The sequence below is a fragment of the Dromiciops gliroides genome, chromosome 1 (assembly GCF_019393635.1).
Source record: "Dromiciops gliroides isolate mDroGli1 chromosome 1, mDroGli1.pri, whole genome shotgun sequence".
Classification (NCBI taxonomy): domain Eukaryota; kingdom Metazoa; phylum Chordata; class Mammalia; order Microbiotheria; family Microbiotheriidae; genus Dromiciops; species Dromiciops gliroides.
The window spans coordinates 141,021,883-141,044,633 of record NC_057861.1 but is presented as its reverse complement, the minus strand read 5'-3'; the positions used below and the strand labels follow the sequence as shown (position 1 = coordinate 141,044,633).

General features: G+C 35.6%; 1 protein-coding gene across 4 annotated transcripts in view; it reads right to left on the bottom strand.

Moving 5' to 3' along the window:
* Nucleotides 1-4,385: 4,385 nt before the first annotated feature.
* Nucleotides 4,386-22,751, bottom strand: part of RNF19A (ring finger protein 19A, RBR E3 ubiquitin protein ligase) — a 77,002-nt gene continuing 58,636 nt past the window's right edge. For 3 of the 4 annotated variants that reach the window (XM_044005242.1, XM_044005227.1, XM_044005233.1), the window contains 7 exons: nucleotides 21,918-22,062; nucleotides 21,008-21,170; nucleotides 12,609-12,723; nucleotides 12,051-12,212; nucleotides 9,004-9,217; nucleotides 7,565-7,708; nucleotides 4,386-6,624 (listed from right to left, as the gene is read on the bottom strand). In XM_044005242.1, coding sequence (XP_043861177.1) covers nucleotides 5,943-6,624; nucleotides 7,565-7,708; nucleotides 9,004-9,217; nucleotides 12,051-12,212; nucleotides 12,609-12,723; nucleotides 21,008-21,170; nucleotides 21,918-22,062 — 1,625 coding nt within the window. In that variant the 3' untranslated portion in view covers nucleotides 4,386-5,942. The remainder of the gene's footprint in view (nucleotides 6,625-7,564; nucleotides 7,709-9,003; nucleotides 9,218-12,050; nucleotides 12,213-12,608; nucleotides 12,724-21,007; nucleotides 21,171-21,917; nucleotides 22,063-22,751) is intronic. The other variant, XM_044005248.1, reaches the window with a different exon arrangement.

Here is a 22,751-nt window from a genome sequence, read left to right as displayed (position 1 = left end):
TATTTTCCTGCTGTACATTTTAAAGAACTCGTTTTAAGGCACGATACTTTGAAGTGACCTGACAGTATATTCAGAGACCCATTATCAACACATCACAAATGTGACCTCCTCCGCCTAACCCCAGCATTTGTCCTACATCCCTTTGCTTTTCAAGTCAATCAATTTTAAAGGCTTCCATTGTAGTCCTCAGGATTGTGGGGAATAGAAAACTTTTCAAAGGCATAGTTTTTGTCCTCAAGGAAGGCAAAACAAATATGCTAGTTAGTGGCTTGGGTTTTAGTCACTGGTTATTTTGAAGTGGCAAGTCTTTGGTTCTACCTCAATCTCTTAGACAAAGAGACAGCATCAATGGCTGTTAAGAAAAGGAGCAGTATAACTAATTTAGCACATGGGGTGTTTTACTTGCCTACAAGAGAACAACTCATCCCATTTAAGTTTGTATTGATGTGAGAGTAGGCAGCTTTGTGACAATTTTACAAAATTCTATGAGCCTAACTCTTCATGGTAAAAATAAAAGCTGATATTGACCAGTTTACATGTATTAAAAAAAAAAGTTTTATTCAATGCTGGGCCTACCTAGGAGATAAGCATAGGGATCACAGAAACTCAAAACCATTCAACTTTAGCTTGCTGGAGGTTTATTAACTGTTGACCTTCACGTTTCAAGGTGGAGAGGTAGGCTCAAATATTGAGACAAATTAAATGAAACAAAAACACAGGAAGATGTTAAGTAATAACCAGATCTAAGAATAAATGCTGAATAGGTAGGATAAATTCCAGGAAAGATGTAGAAAATGATTATCAATAGATTTGACAGGTTCTCAGAGACAGTGATGCTGCTGTCCCCACATACCCATGTTTCTTTCTAGAAAGCCATCATGGTATAATGGAAGGAGCACAGGCTCTATTAGTAAGGAGTCCTGGGCTCGAATTCTGCCTTAAGAGACTTACTAGCACTGTGTCCTCACCTAGGCAAGTCACTTACATTTAAGAGCCTCAGTTTTCTGATCAGTAAAATGGGGTTTGCACTACCAACCTCAAAAGATTATGTGAAAATTGTTTTGTAAACCTTTAAGTGATATGCTATATCATAAGAGTTGTTACATACAGAATACTTTTATAAACTCAATCTAAGGGCCTGTTTATGATATTAATTTTAAGGAAAACTACAAACTGAGAAAACAACATAAACAATGTATATAATATGCTAGAAAAAAAGTTAAAAGGCAACTAAAAGGAAGACAAGCATTTTAAGTCACAGGCATATATACACCAATACTAAGAAGTCTTATAAAAATGTGCTTCAGGGGCAGCTAGGTAGCACAGTTGATAGAGCACTGGCCTTGGATTCAGGAGGACCTGAGTTCAAATCCAGCCTCAGACACTTTACTAGCTGTGTGGCCCTGGGCAAGTCACTTAACCCCAAATGCCTCACCAAAAAAAAAAATGTGCTTCAGAAAGATGTGGCACAGGTTGGGTTAGAATGAGATGAGATGGAGCAAGTATATTTAGAGGGTAAAAAAAAAAAGCAGCAATTAAATTATTTGGTGGACAGGAAAATAACTAAGGTTCAACATTATGAAGGTATTATAGTAATGACATACAACAAAAAGTGAAAACTTTGACAATTTAAGATAGAATTGGAGTCAGATGTCTGACAGAAAAGTCTGGGAATCTAACAATAAAACTGGCCGGCTGAGAACGTCTTTCCAAGATATTCACTATACAAATCTATCTCCGAGTCCTGGCAGGCGGCACAACTGAACTCACAATACACAGTGAAGCCTGAGACTATAAGAAATCAGGTGGCATCTAATGACAGCAGAAACCTTGTATAATAGCAAAAAACAAACAAAACCCAGAGATAAACAGTATCTAGAATAGTTAATTTTCAAGCAATAACATTTACTTAGCAACTACCATTGGCAAAGCACATTTACTTTATAGACACACAGAAGTTGGAAGGGATCCAAGAAGGCCAAGTGGTTATTAATTTTGGGTTGTAGCTCCCAAGTTCATTTTTGAGTGACTTTGAGACAAAGGGTTGATAGTTGTTTTTTATTATTAGGTCAGAAAGAATGCTAGACATGTATAATCTATATCCGATTACTTTACGCCTCTGGGAGGGGATAGGAGAGGGAAGGCCAGATAAAATCTGGAATTCAAAACTTTAAATAAAAATGATTATTATTGAAAAAAAATATTAGGGGCAGCTAGATGGCCCAGTGGACATAGCCCCGGAGGTAGGAGCTTAAAATCCTGCCCAACACCTGGGAAAGAAAAAAAAAAAGGAAAGGAAAGAAGGAAGTTGGGAAAATTGTTCCCCCGTCCCTTCTATCCCAAGAGATCTGATCTCACATTTTAGCTGATGAGCCATGGCGGTGAATGGGAGAAGTATTGCAGGATTAGAGAAAGATAAATGTTTCAGTAGGCGAGAAAAAAAAATCATAAAAAACAGGTCATTTCCAAACTAACTTTACTACCTTTATTGATGGATTAAACTAGTAGATTAAAGAAATGCTGTTTAGTTTAACTATATTTTAGCAATGCATTTGATAGGATCTTTCATGATATTCTTCTGAAAAAATATGTAAGCAAGATGATAGCACATTGTGCATCTGAAACTAGTGGAATGACTGGACCCCAAAATAACTATTTGTAGTTTGATGTCAACCTAGAAGATCTCCAGTTGGAGTGCCCCAAATCTGTACTTGGGCCTGTGATGTTTAGCAATTCTACTTAAATAAAACAAAAATAATTTATCTGTATTTGAATAAAAGTAAATAGTATAAGCTTATCAAATTTGTAGAAGATATAAAGCCAGGAGGAACAGCTAACACACTTGATGACAACCAGGTGTTAAAAAGATCTTGACAGGTTAGCACACTGGAATCAAAGAAGAGAAATTTTAATAGGGGTAAATGTAAAGGTTTACATTTGAGTTGAAAAAAAGTCAACTTTGCAGGTACAATGTGAGAGGGGTGTGCCAGACAGCAACTCATCTGAAAGAGATCTGGGGAGCCCAGAATAAGTCAGCAGTGTGATATGGATGTAAAGAAAGTGAATGCAGTTTCAGGCCACACTAAAGGAGGCATTGTATCCAGAATTAAGGAGGTGACAGTTCCAGTGTACTCTGCTCTGATCAGATCCCATTTAAAGTAAGTATTGTGTTCTCAGTAGTACATTTCAGGCAGGAAATTGATAAGTGGGAACAAGTCCAAAAAAGGGGAATGAAGGGCTTTGAGATCCTGACAAAGATTTTGTGGAAGGAACTGGAGATATTTATCCCAAAGAATAGAATACTTTGAAGGGTGTAGGTGGACATCAGAAAATATATTAAATAAATTTAGGCTTGATGTAAGCAAAAACCCCAACAGTTCATACTATCCCAGGATAATGTGAATGGGGTGCTCTGGGAATAGCTTGGTTCTACTTCATTAGCAATCTTTGACTAAAGGCTGGAGGATCCCTTTGTCAGGAATGTTATAGAGGGGGGTTTTCTTCAGGCAAAGGTCGAATTAGATGGCCACTGATGTTTCTACAAATCCATAATCAAATAATACTATTAACAACAAAGATTCATTTAGGTAGTGTCTTAAGGCCTACAAATCAACTTTGGTATAGACCTACTAGGATATTTTGGTTTCTCAATCTAAAGATTGACTTCCCCCCCCCCCCCCAAAATGCCAATAAAACAATCAACTCCAATTAGTCACAAGTGATTCTGATAATATGGATAACTATACCTCAACAATAACATGGATGCCATCTATGCATTCTATAGAGGGAATCAGAAGTTGACAGCATTCAATTATTATCAACACGAACTTGAGTGGATCACTTCACAATGTGCCCACATTTAAATTCCTTGAAATAAACTAAGGATATATTTCTCTTAGATAGATGAGAATAGTTATTATTCATCTCTAGTCATACTTTAACAATAGATTTAAAAAACTATAAAGTATTCCAGTGAATAAAATAGCTATTTGTATGAACAGAGTTTGGGGGTAAGGAGGAAAGGCATGGGAAATAAGTGATTATAACTTGATACTTTTGTTCATAACCCTTTTTCACAGACATGGAAACCAAGATTCAGAACCTGCCCATGATCACAGTTGTAGTTAGCATTTGTTTTTAAGTAGGCTTTTGGGGGATATGTTTAGTAAAAGTTATTTTTTTAAATGAGTTCAAATCACCAAGTTCTCACATCTCTCATTGTATATCCCTTTAGCTAGCTGTCTTGCTGAGAGCAGATTAATAATTTTGGGCTCAGAAATAGAAATATCTCGATAGCTGGCAATCTTTATGAAAACTCCTACATAGTAAATGAATATTCCTGTTCTTACAAAAGAAGCTTATGCACAAATCAAAAGACAATAAAATATTAGTACTTACATTTATTTCAGGTATGCAGTTTACACGCATATTATTGAGCAAAATTGGATTTCAAACAAATATACAAATATAACAAGCATTATCAAATAACATAACTGGCACTAGTGTTATAAGCATATTAATGGAACTGGTGAGGAAGAATCATGGAAGAGGACTGCAGCCCATGGCATTTTGCTTTGTAACCAAACCAAAACTCCTGGTAGCACCATAATGGCAATACTTACAAGAAACATAGAAGAGAGAACATTTTTACTACTCTTCTTTCAGAATCGTTTGCTTTGCATTTTAGTGAATTAGGCAGGAAAGTTAACAGTGCATGCATTTTGACCAATGTCAACATTTTTTTTGTAAGCAAAAGTTAAAAGGAAATAAAGCTGGCTATACCAGGAATCTGCCTTTTATACCTTTGCAAGCACAGCACTGTGCTTTGATGCAGTGACTAGAGATGGGCATGAGTTTTGCAAACTGCTATTATGTAAAAGTTGTCCAATAAAGCCTGAATGAGTCTTTGGTAGGCTAATACTTTTTCATCATCATCAGCAACTGGAATTATGTGTTTCCCTACCTACCACGGTCATTTTGGGTTCTGTAGTTTTCTTTATAATCCAAGGTGGCCACAGAGGATGTTCTGGAAAACACAGTAAAATCCTCAAACAACCAGGCACTTAAAACCCAGTCTATTCCAAAGGCACCAAGAATCAGTGGGGCACATTCTTCCCCTTAATGAAAAAAAGAAACTGTTTCTTTAAAATGCTTATAAACCAATGGAGTCTTACTTTACATTTTGTATATATCTTATCATTATTTGTTGTTGTCTGTCTACTTAATTACCATTATACCTTTCTAGTAAGGTGATATAAACATTATACAAGATATACCACGTACCATGTTTCTCTATTTCAAAGTTGTGCAAAAATTGCCATAACATTGCTCAAAGTGTACAAGTATCCAAACAGTAGTAAATGGGCTGCATTAAGCTCTGTATATCCACATTGCATATGATTTATCCCAGAAGGGAAAAAAAAAATTGTGCCCAGTTATGAGTAGAAATGTTATAAAGGACATCAGCTATTGTAGAATAACCTGCAAGGATCCTGGGAGACTCATGTTTCTTTTAAACAGTATCCCTTAGTGGTTTTCGATAAATTGCCACTACCCATTTATCAGGAAGTCTCAAGTTTTCACAAGAATGTTGTAGAACTACATTAGTATTTTATATATCCATTATAAATTAAGCCAAATTTCTATCTGAATACACAAGTATGTACTTTAAAGCAAAGTTTTGTGGCAAACACAAAACATTAGCTTTGACCTTATGGTTTATTGTCCTGTTGTAATGCACTTTTAAAGCTTCATTTCACTTCACAGAGTTTGGTAACTAAGATCCACATGAAGCATTTTACTTTGTTACATATAAAATCTAATTGCATCATTATTATGAAACCTGGCTTTGCTGGTAACTTGAAACTTACAGTAGTCACAGGTAGTTCAACCAGCTCCAGACAGGGCTGTTCAGTGGTAAATATCTTGCAGCACTTACAGGCCTAAATTTCAGTCTGAACTGTAGTATTTAATTCCATAACCTGTTGTGAATCATTGTTATTTGTTTCCTTTAGTCCCCCACCAAAACAGAGATCGACACTGGCTGTTGTCACGCTGCTCCCACGCTCTTCAGCAATATAACTCAATGGTGGAACTTCCACAGGAGTAGTCAGCACAGGAATGCCATTTGGATGGGGAGAATTTTCCAGGCGGTCATTTTCTACCTCAGGAAGAATGCTAACAGTAGCAAAACGTGTATGATAATCATTGGAGCCATGACTACAAGACGTTTTCATGCTTTCCAAGTCCGAGCAACTGAATTCAGAAAAATGACTCGAGTGGGAGTCAGCTACAGACGGAATGCTGTCACTGAGAGATGGCGAGTCAAATTCACTCGAGTTCGTGCTCTGTTGCTCTAATAGCTGCGCATCCATGTCCTCTCTGGTCTCATTTATCTTCATGCTACTCTTTTTCCTCAATTTACCTTTAGGTTTTTTGCTTGTTGCTTCTTTGGACCACTTGGTGGCACTGGATTTACCTTCTGGCACGCCAACAGATGAACCACCAGCATGACCACGGCCAAGAGCACTACTACCATCCTCCACGCTACTACTGCCACTATTGTGTCGGAATTTGGCTGGCTTTGATTCAATATCGACTTGTACCTCCATACTATTGCCTTCTCTGAAACATAAAATGCATGGTGCATATCAACATATGATTTAAGACTAAGAGAAATTAATTTTAATAAATTAGCTGTAAAAGCTGATTATGTTAAAAAAAATCACTTCAAAGTGGTATAAGAAATTCTTAAATTCCATTCGAAAACAGCTAAACCAAAATGAGTTTTTTTACCTTTATTACTTTTATTTGGCTGGTACCAAAGGTCTATTTTGTTTTGGTTAATTTTTTTTTCAAAGGTATTATAAAAGCTACTAAACCAAATTAGTGCAGAAACACTTCATTTTAAATTCAGTTATTATTTGAGGGGTTGCCAACCCATTCTAAGTCCTCTCTTAGCTTTATTATTTTCTTTTATTAAATAATAAACACTGGGCTACTGGCTTTAAATAAGGCTTTTTCCAATGTCCAGTTCAATCATTTTTCAGTTTTGTCTGATTCTCTGTAACCCCATTTGGAGTTTTCTTGGCAAAGATACTGGAGTACTTTGCCATTTCCTTCTCCAACTCATTTCACAGATGAGGAAACTAAGGCAAACAAGATCAAATGACTTGTCCAGAGTTACACAGCTAGTAAGTGTCTGAGGCCAGATTTGAACTCAGCAAGATGAATCTATTTGATTCCAGGTCCAGCACTTATATCCACTGCAGCACCTAGCTGTCCAAACCTTACTTCTCTCCTAATAACATTACCAGGACCGGAGAATATCCACTTCTATTCCACAACCACTATTGTCTTAAAAAATCTTTGTTCCCTATAATTATAATCTATTTATAATTTTTTTTGCTTTGGCAATTTTATTACATAATTTCATATTTTCATTTCAAAGTGAGAAATTTGCTGATTACAATTACTATCCAAATTGATCATCTGACTTTGTTCTCTTTTAAAAATTAATCTAGTAAATTAGTTTTTCTTAATTTTAACTAAATTTTTTTCTTACTTGTCCAATGGTATGTAGGAATTTAGGATGGATCCTGCCATTGCTTTGGTACTGGCATTATCACTAACTGTTCCCAAACTGACTGTGCCAGATTCTCCGCTTAGACTGTACCGTTCTTTCTGTACATCCGCTTGTACTTCCAACCTTGGGGAGGTGGGGGAAAAAAATACAGATAAAAATTTGAAGTTATATGCAACACCAGAACTATTATAATGTGTTATGAATTAGTAACTCTCTTGTGGAAAAAAAATATTCAGCCACATAAATGAGAATGGTTACTATAGAAACAACTACAAATTAATTTCTAAAGTTCTGGTTTAAAAGGAAATGCTTCTTATTTGTTTACTTAAGTCAACTGAAACATAAGGATAATGTACTATCAGTTCAGACTTGATGGTGATGAGCTAAATTCTGAGCAAGATATTCACTTACAGCAACATGAAATAAATCCTGAAAGAATTTTAACTTACTCTATTCTCATTTTCAGACTTGAGAACCATGTAATCTACTTCAAAGTAACTCCACTTAAAATCAATTCTGAATAATAACATTTTGCAGAAAACAGTGAGCTAAAATATCCTATGCTAAAAGTGACCAAATGAATTATACATGTTTTACAAATGAGATGTAAAGATCCAGTTGCTATGTATTATAGCAAGTGTAATGACCGGAATGATGCCACCTGTTGGAGAATTACTGTAGGAAAGCTCCGCCATGAGGAGAAGGCATCTGAGGGCAAGCCATGTGGCTTTCCTTGGCGTCAGGAAGTGACGTTTGCTCATTTGTATTTAAGATCAAGAATTCTGATGAGAATTATGTAACATAGGAACTCTGACTTCTCTATGTTACCTTTTAATTCTCATCATACATCTATTTAAAAGATACATTTATATATAATCATGGCAAGCCACAAATAATGAATACTGAATTAGCCATGTAGAATCAAAGAGAAGAAAAGGTAAGATAGTCAGCTAGAAAATCTCATACTTTGTTATTTCAATTACTATATGATATTTACTCAATTACTGAGAATGAGGACAACATAAAAGTCCAGTTCAGTGTCAGGTATTCAATACTAACAGGTATTTTATGAGTTTAGTAATGAAAATTTTATATTCTATGATATAAATGCTTCTGTTCTGAGAAACTGGCAGTGTAGCAGTATGCTTTATTTCTAGCTTCTAAGATTTAGAAGACAAAAAAGTATTACTTTTCTCTGATCTATGAAAGAGATTACAATCTTGATTTTTTTCAATTAGTAGTATTTAAAAAAAAAAAACTTTGACAAACAATGTATTGGAATTATGTTATCAGCAAATTATAACCTCTGGTGAAGGACAGTACAATTTAATGAAATAATTTTCACTGATAATGCCTTAAGTGCTAATGATTCCCAAACCAGCTCAATTAATTTACATGTGGTTATAAACATTTCTTACCGGTTAAAACAGTTGACCATTGCACTTCCTGATAGACTCCCTGTTATACTAGCTCCGGCTAGAGCCATAGTGCTGGCTGTTTCACTCAAGTTGTCTCGAATGGCTCCTATTCGATCCATGTGGCTTCCACTAGCACTCAAACTACCAGTCAGTCCACCAACACTGCCTTCCCCTATGCTAGGGTTGTGGCGTGCTTCTGCTACTGAAGTCGCATCTAAATAAAAACATTTTCAAAAAACTAAAATGAGTTTGATTATTACGGCTGAAAATTTCAAGGTAAAAATTAAATTCCAAGGTAAGATAGATAGATGGAGGCAGATAAAATGCTTATATGAACAGCACAACTAATGAATACTGACTTAACATATAATCAAGAAAATGCCACAAGATGGGATTTGACTAAGTCTCTCAAAAGAACTTGACTGGTTTTGATCTAAAAAGCTGTAATTCTTTCAATTTATTTTTAAAGGATTTATATCTACATGAAGCATGTGTGTGTGTGTGTGTGTATACACACACACACACACACACACTAGATAAGGTAGAAATTCGTTAGTTTGTTTAGGTAAAGGAGAAATGATAAAGTTTTCTTTAAAAGATCTAATTTCTATCCTTTTACCCCTTGAATTCTCTCATTTAGTTATTAAACTTCCCTAGAAGGTTCTTATCACTGTTCCATTCTTTCTTCTGGAGGGGAGGTGTCTATAGTTATACTTGTAGTATTGTACTTTCTTTCTGAAAGAGATTTCTCCTCTATTTATTTTACCCTACAGTACTAATTCATTATTAAAGGATATCTATTTTATTTCCACTGGCTTGTCTGTGTGAAAATTTCTTACACATATTTTATTATTGTTCTTTTACTTTATTTGGCTAATTTATTGCTATTTTGAGGTGATGCAGGTGAATAGCCCATGGGCATGACCGCTCATGCTAGACTACAGAGACACAACTGACAGAATTTAAGAAATTACTGGATGTGGATAAAGAAGGAAGATTGAAAGATGACAGACATTTTAAGCATTGGTGACTGGGAGAATGGTGATACTATTAACAGCAACACAAAAATTAGAAATGCCAGGTTTTATGGGGCACAAGTTTAGTTTAGTTCTGAACATACCAAGTTGAAGGTAATAGCAGAAGATCCAAGTATAGATTATCACTCTAATTTAGGAAATGAATTCATATAAAAAAGTACTAGATTTCAGTGTGAGATTAGACCTCAATTGCAGGGGAACATTCTACCAAAGGAGCATCACTGATTGTGATGGAAGAAGAGATAGATGAAAGATTAAGAGCAAAGGATAGGGGCGGCTAGGTGGCACAGTGGATAAAGCACCGGCCTTGGATTCAGGAGTACCTGAGTTCAAATCCGGCCTCAGACACTTGACACTTACTAGCTGTGTGACCCTGGGCAAGTCACTTAACCCCCATTGCCCTGCAAAAAAACCCAAAACCAAAAAAGAGCAAAGGATAGGGCTTTAGTAGAATATTCCCACAGAATAGAAGGAAGTGAAAGCACTCCAGGAGATTGAAGAAAAGATCAGAAAAGTAGAAAAAAAGAGGAAGTGTCACAAAAACCAAAGGATGAGAGATAATCAAAGAGGTTTAGTGTTAAATGCTGCAGAAATGTCAGGGATAATGAGGACTGAAGAGAAATCAATGATATACAGATGGCTAATAACTGACAATGAAGAGAAGAAAGAGTTGTTGGAATCTTATTGATTGTTTTTCTGATGAAGTATGAAGAACAAATAGCTGTGCCTGAGGAATTCAGGTCATCTCTCCTATATTAGCTACCTTCTTGTACCCAAAAGAAGTAGTAGGCATGATTGCTGAGTCAATGACTGTGGAGAATAGAAGTACCAAAGGACTAGAGAAGGGTTGTCCTTTAAAAAAAATTCATAAGAAGAAGAGACTATTCAAGCTATGCAGCAATGAGAATGACTTCAATTCTTGGCAAAATTTGAGAACATATTATTCAAAAGAGAGTTAGAGAATGCCTAAGAAAAGGAAGCGCTAATTACAAAAGTCAACATGGTTTGTTTCATTAAGTCATACCGCACTAACCTTACTTCCTTTTTTGACACTGTCACTAAACTGAAATATAAGGAGAATACACTTGATAATTGTTTCTCACACTGCTCTTTGAAAAAGATGGAGATATGTGGAACTGATGATAATATAATTAGGTGGGTTTGAAGGGGTGGCTGAATGGATAGACCTATCTTTTACATTACTTAATATTTTTATTAATGCCTTGAATAAATAACAGAGAGTATGCTTATAAAAATTGCAGTTAATACAAATCTGGGAGAAACAACTCCCACACTGGACAATGATGGTCAGGATTCAGAAATATCTTGACAGGTTGGAACACTGGACTGAATCTAATAAGATGAAATTTAATGGGATGAATGTAAAGTCTTACCCATGAGGTTAAAAAAAAATCAACTTTAGAAGTACAATATGGGGGAAGGCACAGCTAGTTATCAAAAGAGCTGAGTTTTAATGAACTGAAAGTTCAATATGACAGCGTGATATGTGATAGCTAGTCAAAGATAAGCTAACTTGAGGGAAGAAACTGTTGTGTTTTGTCTTTTTGTCCTTGCACTTGGCACATGTGGGTGCTTCATAAATGCTTGCTGAACTGAATATGGAAGCCTACAGAAAGCTGATGTAAGCCTGGACTACACTGCATGCCCCTTTCCTAAGAGAGTTCACTTGATAATTACTTTTACTCACAAAAGGGCCTGCATTCATAGTGGTCCAAATAAATACAAAGAGAAGTAGGATTCTATCATTTATGATCACAGAATCTCAGATTTAGAGCTGAAAGAGATCTCTGAGCTGATTTTGCTCAATTCTCCAGATTTCACAGATGAGAAAGCCAATGCTAAAAAGCTAAGTGTCTTATCTAAAGTCAAATGGAAGAGTAAATGGCAAAGCCAGGATTCAAACCCACATCTTATGACTCAAGATCGTACTCGATCACTTTCATGTATTTACTGTCAGGTAAATATGCTTCCTTGGGTTAAAAGGCTTACCTACTGCTATATTCGTTCCACCAATATTTATATCATTTTCATCATCAAATTCGATCCTGACTCCCTTTCCATTGCCTGCTGACACTCCACAACCTCCACTTCGACAGAGAGATATTGGAACGACTCCATAAACATAAGCCAACATAATAGGAACACCAATGCCTTAAACAACAGAAAGAGAACTTAAATTAAATATCATTATGAACCAAAAAGTAAAACACTGAAAAAAATGAGAATTGGAAAGCATTTTTAAGAGATGATGAGTACAAAATAAAAATGCCAAAGTTCAAACTTGGATGTGTATACAAAAATAATTTATGCCACTATAGTTTTGACAATCTGTACTGGAATTAGGTTCCAGTTGCTACACTAAATATGAAAAGGTAACATTCCTTAACGCATAAATTATTAATTTTTATGCAAAGGCATATTTTAATCATTTTCAAATTGAACTTTTCATTTTTAACATTAACTTCAAAATTCCTTATTTTATAATTTCCTCAAAACTTTAAGGAAAATGAAGTTTGAGGTACCTGAAGATGTTCAGTATTTCCTTACCTACTGTTACTGCAGCTACGACCGGAGATACTATTACAGACAATGTTACACCACCTGCTATGGCCAAATTCCGTTTGTGTTTTGAAATATCTTTGCCTTCATACCGATTATGAATCTTGAATAGAAAGAAGGAAAAATGGTTGGAGAAGAGATACATTTTCTATTTAGATAACAGATCTAGACTTGCTAAAAATTTAAAGTATTTTTTCATTTTTATAATTAAAAAAAAAACTGTCTCTAATACAAGGTAAATCTAAGCCCGCTTGGCATATTCACAAATGTTTACTTTATCCCTAATTCATATTTTATAAAAAGTAATTTATAAAAGTGATTTAACATGTGTTATTTAGTTATACTAGTCTGTGCTCCTTGCCTCTACTTACCACCTTTTTTTCATTTTCAACTCCTTTCAATGTGACTGCCATAATTTTTATACTCAGTAAATTAGAAAAACTAAGTTTATTGTTAACATGATTATAAACTAGATGTTTAAATATAATACTGAAAACTTCCAAGTGTATGGGTTTCATCCTATTTTAGGATCCTTAAGTAGTACATAGAAACTTATAGGATGTTTGCCCAAAAAGCTTTCATTTCTTTACTAACTTTCAGAAACACACTAGCAGCCATGCCTTGATTACTGGATAGCCACTTACACCTCTACTCTTTTATGTGAAGGAAAATAATGACAAATGACTCTGGATCCTGGCCCATTATAGCTCAGTTACATGGAATATGAAGAGAGAAAAGAAAGGCTAAATCTGTATAACTGTAATAAATTTAGCATAGCATCACACATAGAGGGTACTCAATAAATATCACTGGATGAGAATGAGTCCTCTCTTGCTCCATAACTTACTTGATAATACTTATACTTTAAATTGGAGATAATTGGCAGGAAAATGGACAGCAACACCTTTCACCATACTCAGAGCCTTTCAATCTCTACAGAACTTCACTTCTACTCCAACCTTCTAAGCTAGCATTCAATCTTGTCCCAACAATCTCTTTTGGACAATATCTTTCAAGTTGTCAAAATATGCAGATGAACAAGGGTAGCACCATGCTCCCTCATTGGCACTAACATGGGAAGCATAGTCTGTGTACATGCTGGCAGGTGGGTTTAGCAGGGAGTCAGTTAAGGTTTACTAGCCAGTAAGCATTGTAAAAAAGAAAGCTGGAACAACATTACGGTATGTGCTCAGAAAAATTTATCTATACCTCATAAATAACTGTAGCAGTAATGTCTTGGTGAAAGAAGACAGACCATATTTTGATGTGTATAATCTGCATAATAACACCACCAGAGGGAGTGGATTGGGAGCTTGAAAGGTCAAAGAATACCACTAAACCTAAAATATTCTATACTTCAATACTTTGAAAGATTTCTGATTTTGTCAGTATGGGCATTCCCTTCATCAATGCTGTGGTCAAATTTTTCACCTGGTGGCTAACCCTTGGATTGGGAAGGATAACGAAAACAATTATCGAGGATTAGAACCCCAAATAAGTCAAAAGCTGCTCTTCAAATTACTAGGCCTAAATGATTTACATTCTAGGGTAATAAAAGAATTTTGAATGTGATTAGTAAGCCACTGTAAATAATCTTTGGGGTGGGGGAGAGATGGTAGAGAATGGGAAAGGTGCTCCAGGACATGGACAAATGTTCCAATTTTCAAACCAAGGACAAGGATGAATTCTTCAAACTATAAACCAATGAACTTCTATTTAGCCCACAAATATAGTTAAATCTTCTTGAGGAGATAAAGCATAAGGAACAGAACTCTGGGCCTGGAGATCAGAAGACTTGAGGTTAAATTCTGCCTCGATACTTTTAATAGCTGTGTGACTAGGTAAGTCACTTGATCTGATCTTTAGTTTTCTCATCCATAAAAATGGGGATAATGATACATTCTGTGCCTACCCATGAGGGCTGTTGTTAGAATAAAATGCAATAATATATAAGAAGTGCTGTGTGAACCTTAAAGCACTATAAGTGTTTATTATTATTATTTACTGTCCATTAAAAAATTTCCTTTGACTGACACACCTCAAGTTGTTGATCTGTCAACCTCTTCTCCCTTTGATGCCAAACTTTGAAATATTAGTCCATACTCTTCACCTCTACTTCCTTTACCACTTTTTCACTCTAAACCCCTTTCAATATGGCTGTCATCCCCATCACTATGATACAGCCATCTCCAAAGTAACCTCATCTTCAAGTCAAACAGCCCTTTTTTCTGTCTTCATTCTCCTTGACCTCTCTGCAACTTGTGACATTGAGAACTATTCACTCCTTAAGATACTCCATCAAAGAATTTCTCTTTCCTTGCATCACTGATCTCAGACTACTGAAATTATTCTTTCTTTGATGCCACCTCTTCCAAGAAAAACTATCTTTGATAACTTTAAGTAAAAGTGATCCTTCAAATCCCTCCTAAAATGTCTCACTGCACTCTGCTTACACTTCTTTGTACATACCTCATTTTTCTTTATATCATAGTTTTTTTGGTGTGTATTTACCTTCTGCTCACTCTATTCCCCAATAGACTATAAGATCCTTAAGTGCCACAGGGGTTTGTATATAGCATCATGCTTTATACATTAAGACACATAATGGTTATTTGTTGAACTAAGATGAAATAAAATTCTGGGTAGAATTCTTTCTTTTTTTTAATTTTTTTAAAAATCTGGGTAGAATTCTAAACTGGGTTACATCGAAGGGATGGTTTGTGAAGACTTAGAAAGGTATTCAAGGTTCATTATTGTAAGAAAATAATTATTAATAATGGATTTCTTGGGGAGACCCAGAGATCAATTCCTCAGTCCTTTCTCTCCCAACTCCAGAAAGCTCAGATCTTGTTTGGGACAAACGCAAGGGGACAAAAGAAAAAGAGATGGATTCTTTTGTCAAGCTCAGTGATGGGATCAAACCACACCTAGATACTGGACTTTGCTTTTGCACTTCAGGAGGGTCTTTTACATTATTCTCCCTGATGTCATCTGTAGGGACCATTTTAATGTAGACCACCCTTAAGTCATATCAACCAATGGAACTAAATGATGCTAACCAATTAGCTTTGCTCAACATATAATTTACCTGCCTTTATCAAAAAAGCATTAAAAATAAATCAAAAATTAAAAAAAGAACAAAAACTCTTGGAAAAGGCCACTGAACGTGCTCTTTAACTTGGCTGGGTTGTGTAAGTCTTCTGAACTCTCCTGGAGGCCACATGCTCTCTGTTGAAGACAGCATGGCTCTTTTGAGGCTTTTCTCCTGCTCTCCCTGCCATGCTGAAGCTCTCTCTCCCTGTTCTCTACCATGTAGTCAATCCTTTACTCGTGTATAATAATAGAATATTAATAAATTAAAATATGCTTACCCAAAACTGGTGTAATAGCAATTAATTAAAAAAAACAACACTATGCACCAGTCTAGTTTTATCAAGAACATTATCAGGATAGACTTATCATTTCTGGTTTTGATTGAGAGCTGCACATTTTGGCAAAGCATCTGACAAAAATCTTTAAAAAACATTCTTGTGGACAAGTTAGAAAAAAGTAAGCCAGATGGCCATACAAGTAAGGTAGATTTTGAAATGGCTGAACAATAACTCAGGAACTAATAATTAATGGAATGCTTGGACTCCATTAATTACAACTGATGGTATAATGGTCATGATGTACATGATTATGATACAAATTTATGCATGATATAAACTGAAGCAGGGAAGGACCCAAAAATAAAAAAAATCCCAACAATCTAAAATAATGGGCCCAATATAACAAGATTAAATTTAACAAAGATAAATATATAGAACTATACTTAGGGTTAAAAACAGTAATGATATTGTTTGTTGATATTTGTTAAGCTGATGGTTTTAAAAAAATTAAAAAATAAAATAATGCACACATTGTGTCCAAGTAACACTGTATCCCAAAAACAAAACAAACAAACAAAAAACACCCCATGGTAATGATAGTTTATATGACGGAATAAGGATCTAAAAAAGGGTCAATAGACTAGATAGGTAGGTTGAATCTAATAAAATGAAAATTAATAGGGATAAATGTAAAGTCCTGTACATACAATAAAAATCCACAACTAAGAATAATTCAAGTATTATGTAGGGATTACTTTAAAAATATATCTATATTATGTCTTGGTAAAACAGTAACAGGGATATTGCACTTAATTCTTTGTGCAGTGCTTCAGGAAAAGCAATGAGAAGCTAGAGTATGTCCAGAGAAATGCAACAAGAATAGTAAGGGTTAACCCTCATGCCATACAAAAATTCAAATGGGGCATTTTGCCTAGAGAAAAGAAGACTTATGGGAGACAATCACTATTTTCAAGCATCTGAAGGGCTGTTATGGGAAAAAGAAATTAGATTTATTCTGCTTGGATCCAAAGGGCAGAACTAGAAAAATAGAGACAGATTTAATCCTAAAATAAGAAAAAAGCTTCCTAATAATAAATAACCAGAGCTGTCAAAATGGAACTGTCTGCTTTAGGAGATAGTATTAGAGGATTACTCATTAGAGGATGGTATGTGAAGGCTGGGTGACTGATTACTTGCTGGGCATATTGTAAATGAGATTCCTGTTTGGGTATGGGTCAGATTAAATGACCTCTTAGGTCACACCCAACTCTTAAGACTGACTAAGCTGGTCCTAGGACAAACATAATTCTAATTCTTCTTCTACATGATAGCCCTCCAAATCCTGGAAGGTAGGTATTATGTCCCCCATGAGTCTCCTTTTGTCAAGGCTACACAGTCCCAATTTCTTTAACTAGTCTTTAGATAGGGAGGCCCTTTGCCATCCTACTAGATTGCTCCCCAACTTATTGTGAATGAATTGAATACTATTCCAGATATAGTCTAACAAGTAGAGTACTGTGGTACCTCCTTACTCCTGCAAACTATGGTTCTTAATGCAGATCGAAAGGCTATTGCAGCCCCAAGACTACATTAGCTCTTTTGGTTGCCATATCACACTGATGACTCATATCGAGCTTTCATTCTACTAATTCCTAAATCTTTTTCAGACATACTGCCAACTAACTATGCTCCACCAATTCTGTAATTAATTCTGTAATGGCTTACATCTAACACTCTAGGCCACAATAGCCATTTAAAAAATTAAGCTGTTTTAGATTTTATTTACCTGAGAAAAAATAGTGATCACTATCATATGCTTATGATAAAAAGACCATATGGAATATCATTTTCCCACATGGCTGTTCTCCTGATTTCAACATTTTTTCTAGAAATTCAACTTTCTACAAAATCACATTTCACACTTCCTCAGTACCCTCCTACCAGAAGGATCCCAGAACTCATGACATGATCACTCCAAAAAACACCCCAAATAATGCCAGAAGGATCCCATCTCTTTCCCTCTGGCTAGAGAAGGTAGACATTGGAGAGCTTCTCCCAGATCCTCCATTTAAGGAAGTTCCCAAGGCAGCCAAATCATTTCCCACCTGCCTGGAGAACTTCCTTAATCTGCTCCACACACTCATGCCCCACCCCACCCCCAACTACTTTTTAAGTGGATTCTTCCACTAGATAGAAAGTAAGTTCCTTAAAGAAGGGACTGTCATTTGCCCTTCTATGTATTCTCAGTGCTTAGCACAATTCCTGGCACATAGTAGTGTTTAATAAATAAATGTTTATTGAATGACTGATGTGGAAATTTATTTTGATTTTGTTTATAAGGCAGCCTATAATTGCCCTGATTCTGTCCTTCTATACCTTCTTGATAGGGTCTTCTAAAGTTATTATGATTTCGTTGATAATAAGACCTGTAATTGCCTTGGTTGTTCCTTCTCTGGTAAAAGTTTCTTTGATTATTTCTATTTCCCCTAAAAAAGTCTTTAAGGCTTTCTGTCATTACCTGTCTCAATTCATACCTTCTGGTTCTACACTCTCTCAACAAGTATCCTTGCTTCTCACAATACTGACACACTTTAGGGTTCTTATACTGATTTTTAAATGTTTTACCTGAAAGTGCAGGTGCTAGGATGCTTCTGCTTTTAGGTTTTGCAGCATCCTGCATAGGAAGCTTTTGCTGACCTTCTTTTAAAGACTGGTCAACATCTTTTTCTAACTTCAGGTCATTTTTAGTAGAGGGAGCTCTGGAATCCCTCTTAATACATGGCTCACTATGGGTACAATTCTTTCTCTCCAGTGTTGTATAAGAAAATACCATGCTATAATATTAGTAATGGAGAGAAAAAAAATTACAATTGCTAGAGCTATCATTACTTTACTAAAATATGGCTCAAAATTGGTCAAAATGTCCCCAATAATATTAACCATGGGATCAGTGGGGAAAATAGACTCACTCATCCCATCATTCCAGAAATTTTTTATAGTATGGATGAGGAGAAGTCCTGTAAGGCTATAAGAAAATACTGAGCTAGTCATTCTTTTAAAGTGAGACAATATGTTGTCCCAGAATACCCCCAATGAAAAAAGGCAACATGTAAAACAAATATTCAATCATGGTTCAGTATAAATGCTAAGGCTTTTCTCTGCTAGTAAAAAAAAAACCCAAAACTGATAAGGCTTAAGGGGCTTTCCAAAAAAATTGAGGGAAGTAGTGGGTGGAAAAAAATTTTTTTCCTTTCTTTTTAAAAAAATTTCCTAGTAGCCCTTTAATTTTTTTTTTAATTTTTAAAGATTTACCAGGTTAGTAGGTTAGAAACTCCTACCTGGCTCACCATGAAATATTGTAAAAAATTAATTATTAATAATCTAATCTAGTCTGGAAAAAATTATATAATTGGACTTATGAAAAATTATGATTATATGAAAAATTATAGGTTTAGAGAAATTATAATTGGGCCGTAAGTCCCATCTGGGTCGCCCTTCAAATGTAAAATATTTTGAATTGACTGAGCCTGATTTTGGGGGGACAAAACTGTGGATGACTAATCTGGGGACTTTTGACTATTTGGCTATCTTACTGCTATTAATTTAACATGGGCCGTTTATAAAGTTCCACCACACTGCTCCACTCCCAAATTGATAAGCAAAATATTAAGAAGCCTGTTAACTAAATAATCAAAGCAGAGTTTATTTATGAGATACTATTTAAAATTAAGAATACAGGGAAATAAAATGTACAACCTGACTGCATTGTGTGTTTCTCTCTCACCGACCTTCTGTTTGTCTGCTCCATCAGTCTGCCCTTCGGCCTCTCTTCTCTGTTCCTGTTCCTTCTTGTCTGCCGGCCTTTCCTCCTTGCTCCTAGCCTCACCTGCCTCAGCACAGGCTACACCAGAGCCCAGCCTGGACAAGCCCAGGATCTCTTAGATACCTCCGCTCAGGTCGGAGGGAGCTGGGGGCTTTTCCCCCCCAGCTGTCTGACCTGGCATCTTGTACAGCCCACGGGACTTTTTATCTCAGCTGAAGCAGAGGGAGAGGGGCACCAGCACCTCCCACACAGAAGAGACCCTGAGGGCCTAAGGCTTTCTAATCTCAGACTAAAGGTAGGGTCCCCAAATCAAAATAAATTTCTACATTGACTAAAAGAATAAAGCATTTGTATCATATTTGAATAATTGCTATGCTCCCTAGTAGAATATAAGCTCCTGAAAGCTGGATTGTTTTTTCTTTTTGTACCCCCAGAACCCAGTTTAGAACCTTGCACACACAGAATTATCGATTTTTTGAGCTGGAAGGGACATTAGAAGTCACTGAGTCCAACTCCCTCACACAGCTTAAGTGTCAAGGGTCTGAGGCTGGATTTGAACTCAGGTACTCCTGAATCCAGGGCTGGTGCTCTATCCACTGCACCACCTAGCTGCCCCTCTCCCTCATTTTTTAACAGATGAGAAAACCAAGGGCCAGAAAGGTTAAATGGTCACACATCTAGCAAGTCAATGAGGTAGGATTCAAATCTAGGTCTTCCTGACACCAAGTCCAGTGAGCCAGCTAAGTTGATTAATAAATATCTATTTAATTGAATTTAAAGCATTGGACAGTGGATTCTGGAAGTGAAAGGTCAATTTTTTGTTCTGATTCGTCTAATGAGGTGATGTCTCAGGTATTAACCTCAATAAATAAACGTACTCAGAATTGTTATTCTTCTAAATGGCTCTTTTAAAAGGGTAGAATTGTGATAAAAACTGTGCATCCTGCCTTTATTCAATATTTTTCAAATTTTGAAATGTGTCTTAGCATGAAAGATTACTAGAGTTTTCATTTTTCTCCTTATGAATAAAATGAGGCTAACTAAAACTTTTGAAACTGATAATCTTATGGCTAAGTAACAGTTTATCCTTAAGTAAGGAAAAAACCCTCTATAATATCAATTTATAGATGATCTATTTCAAAGACAAAGTAAAAACAACAGCCACACATCAAATAAGGAATTGCACATTTTACCTTACGTCCAACATACACAGGGATTCCAATAATCATTGCAGGAATAGCGATACCAGCTATTAAAGCAATTCCTACAGGAGCACCAACAAGTGTTCCCAGCTGCCACAGTATTTTCTTCTTACGGCTCCAAGGCTTCTTTCCCCAAAAAGTACATCCTGATGGGCTAATGAAAAGAATTAAAAAATAAAACAACACTAATTTAAATACCCAAGAATAATTATCAGACAGAATTATAGCAGTGACTATCAGACAGGTTATGGAATTTTTCCCATAGGTTTTATTATTTGTTTTTAGACAATGAAAAGAGTTTCTAAAACAAAAAAAGTAGTTTGTATAGCACAAGGAGAATTGGAATTGGTCCTTAGTACTGAAAACATCCCCAAACCCTTTAATTATTGCTCAAGCAGTAAAATATTCCTTTTATAATCACATATTAGATATATACACATATTATAAACTCTTTGTGGACAGTTATGATTTCTATACAAAAAAATGTTTTTTAAGAACTTTTAAGACCCAATACAATGAGAGCATAAGGCTTCCATTATGATACAATAAAACATCCTTATTTAGAGCTTTCAATTTTAAAAACTTGCCAGAGGTTCAGGGAGGTTAAGTAAGTGATTATGATCACACACTAGTTAGTGTCATAAGACAGATATGAACTCATGTGTCTCCAAGGCTAGCACTCTGCAATGCTACTTCTCACCACAAAAAACACTACTTAGAAGTCTTGCTGGTTATTAACCCTACTCAAAGAATTTAGCTTATTCTATTATTTACTGAATTAGAGCAAAATTAATCACTTTAAGCATATTCCAAAGTTCAAATTTTAAAACACCAGTGAGAAAAAATTAATGCCATTGTTTTAAAAACCACATGATATATAAAATTATTACAATAAACTTACCTTAAATAATGTAAATCTGAGATTTCTTTCATACACAGCCAACAAAACTCACAACCACAGACAGCACATGTCATGTGATTGCAACTTCCATCATTCATTTTTATTATGTATGCAGCACATCGTGGACATGGTTTTATATCATCAGCTATTAAGAAAAAAAATAGAAACTTATTGATACGTAAAATATACCAAATTATATCAATAATAACTCATTCCGGATAAAATTTCTAATAGAATCTTGATTATTATATGAAATGAAGATACTCATACACCTTTCCACTGATGCACTATCCAATACTATTTTGTAATTTATAAAGTACTTTTCCCCTCCCTTCCAAAAGACAAAGCTATTTCGAACTATAAGCAATTCTCAAAACATGAGCATGATAAAAGATGAGAAATAACACAAGAGCAAAAATAATAGGAATGAGAAAATGAAGATAAGTCCTAGGGATGGTTACAGAGGTTAAGAACTTACTTCCATAATTAACTTTGCTGATTGATGTGGGTACTTAGTAAATCATCTTTAAAATTTGTTAGTGTAGAAAAAGTCATTATCCCATAGCCAATCTGATGACAAACTTTGGAGTATCATTGTACCAGTCTTTCCAAAGTTGATTCTTTGCTCAGCAAACTTTAGAGAATTTAGGGTCATCTTTCAGGGCACAATAGGTATCAGAGTTGTTTTAAGAATAAGTTAATTGGGGGCAGCTAGGTGGTGCAGTGGATAGAGCCCCAGCCCTGGAGTCAGGAGGACCTGAGTTCAAATCTGACCTCAGACACTTGACACTTACTAGCTGTGGGACCCTGGGCAAGTCACTTAACCCCAATTGC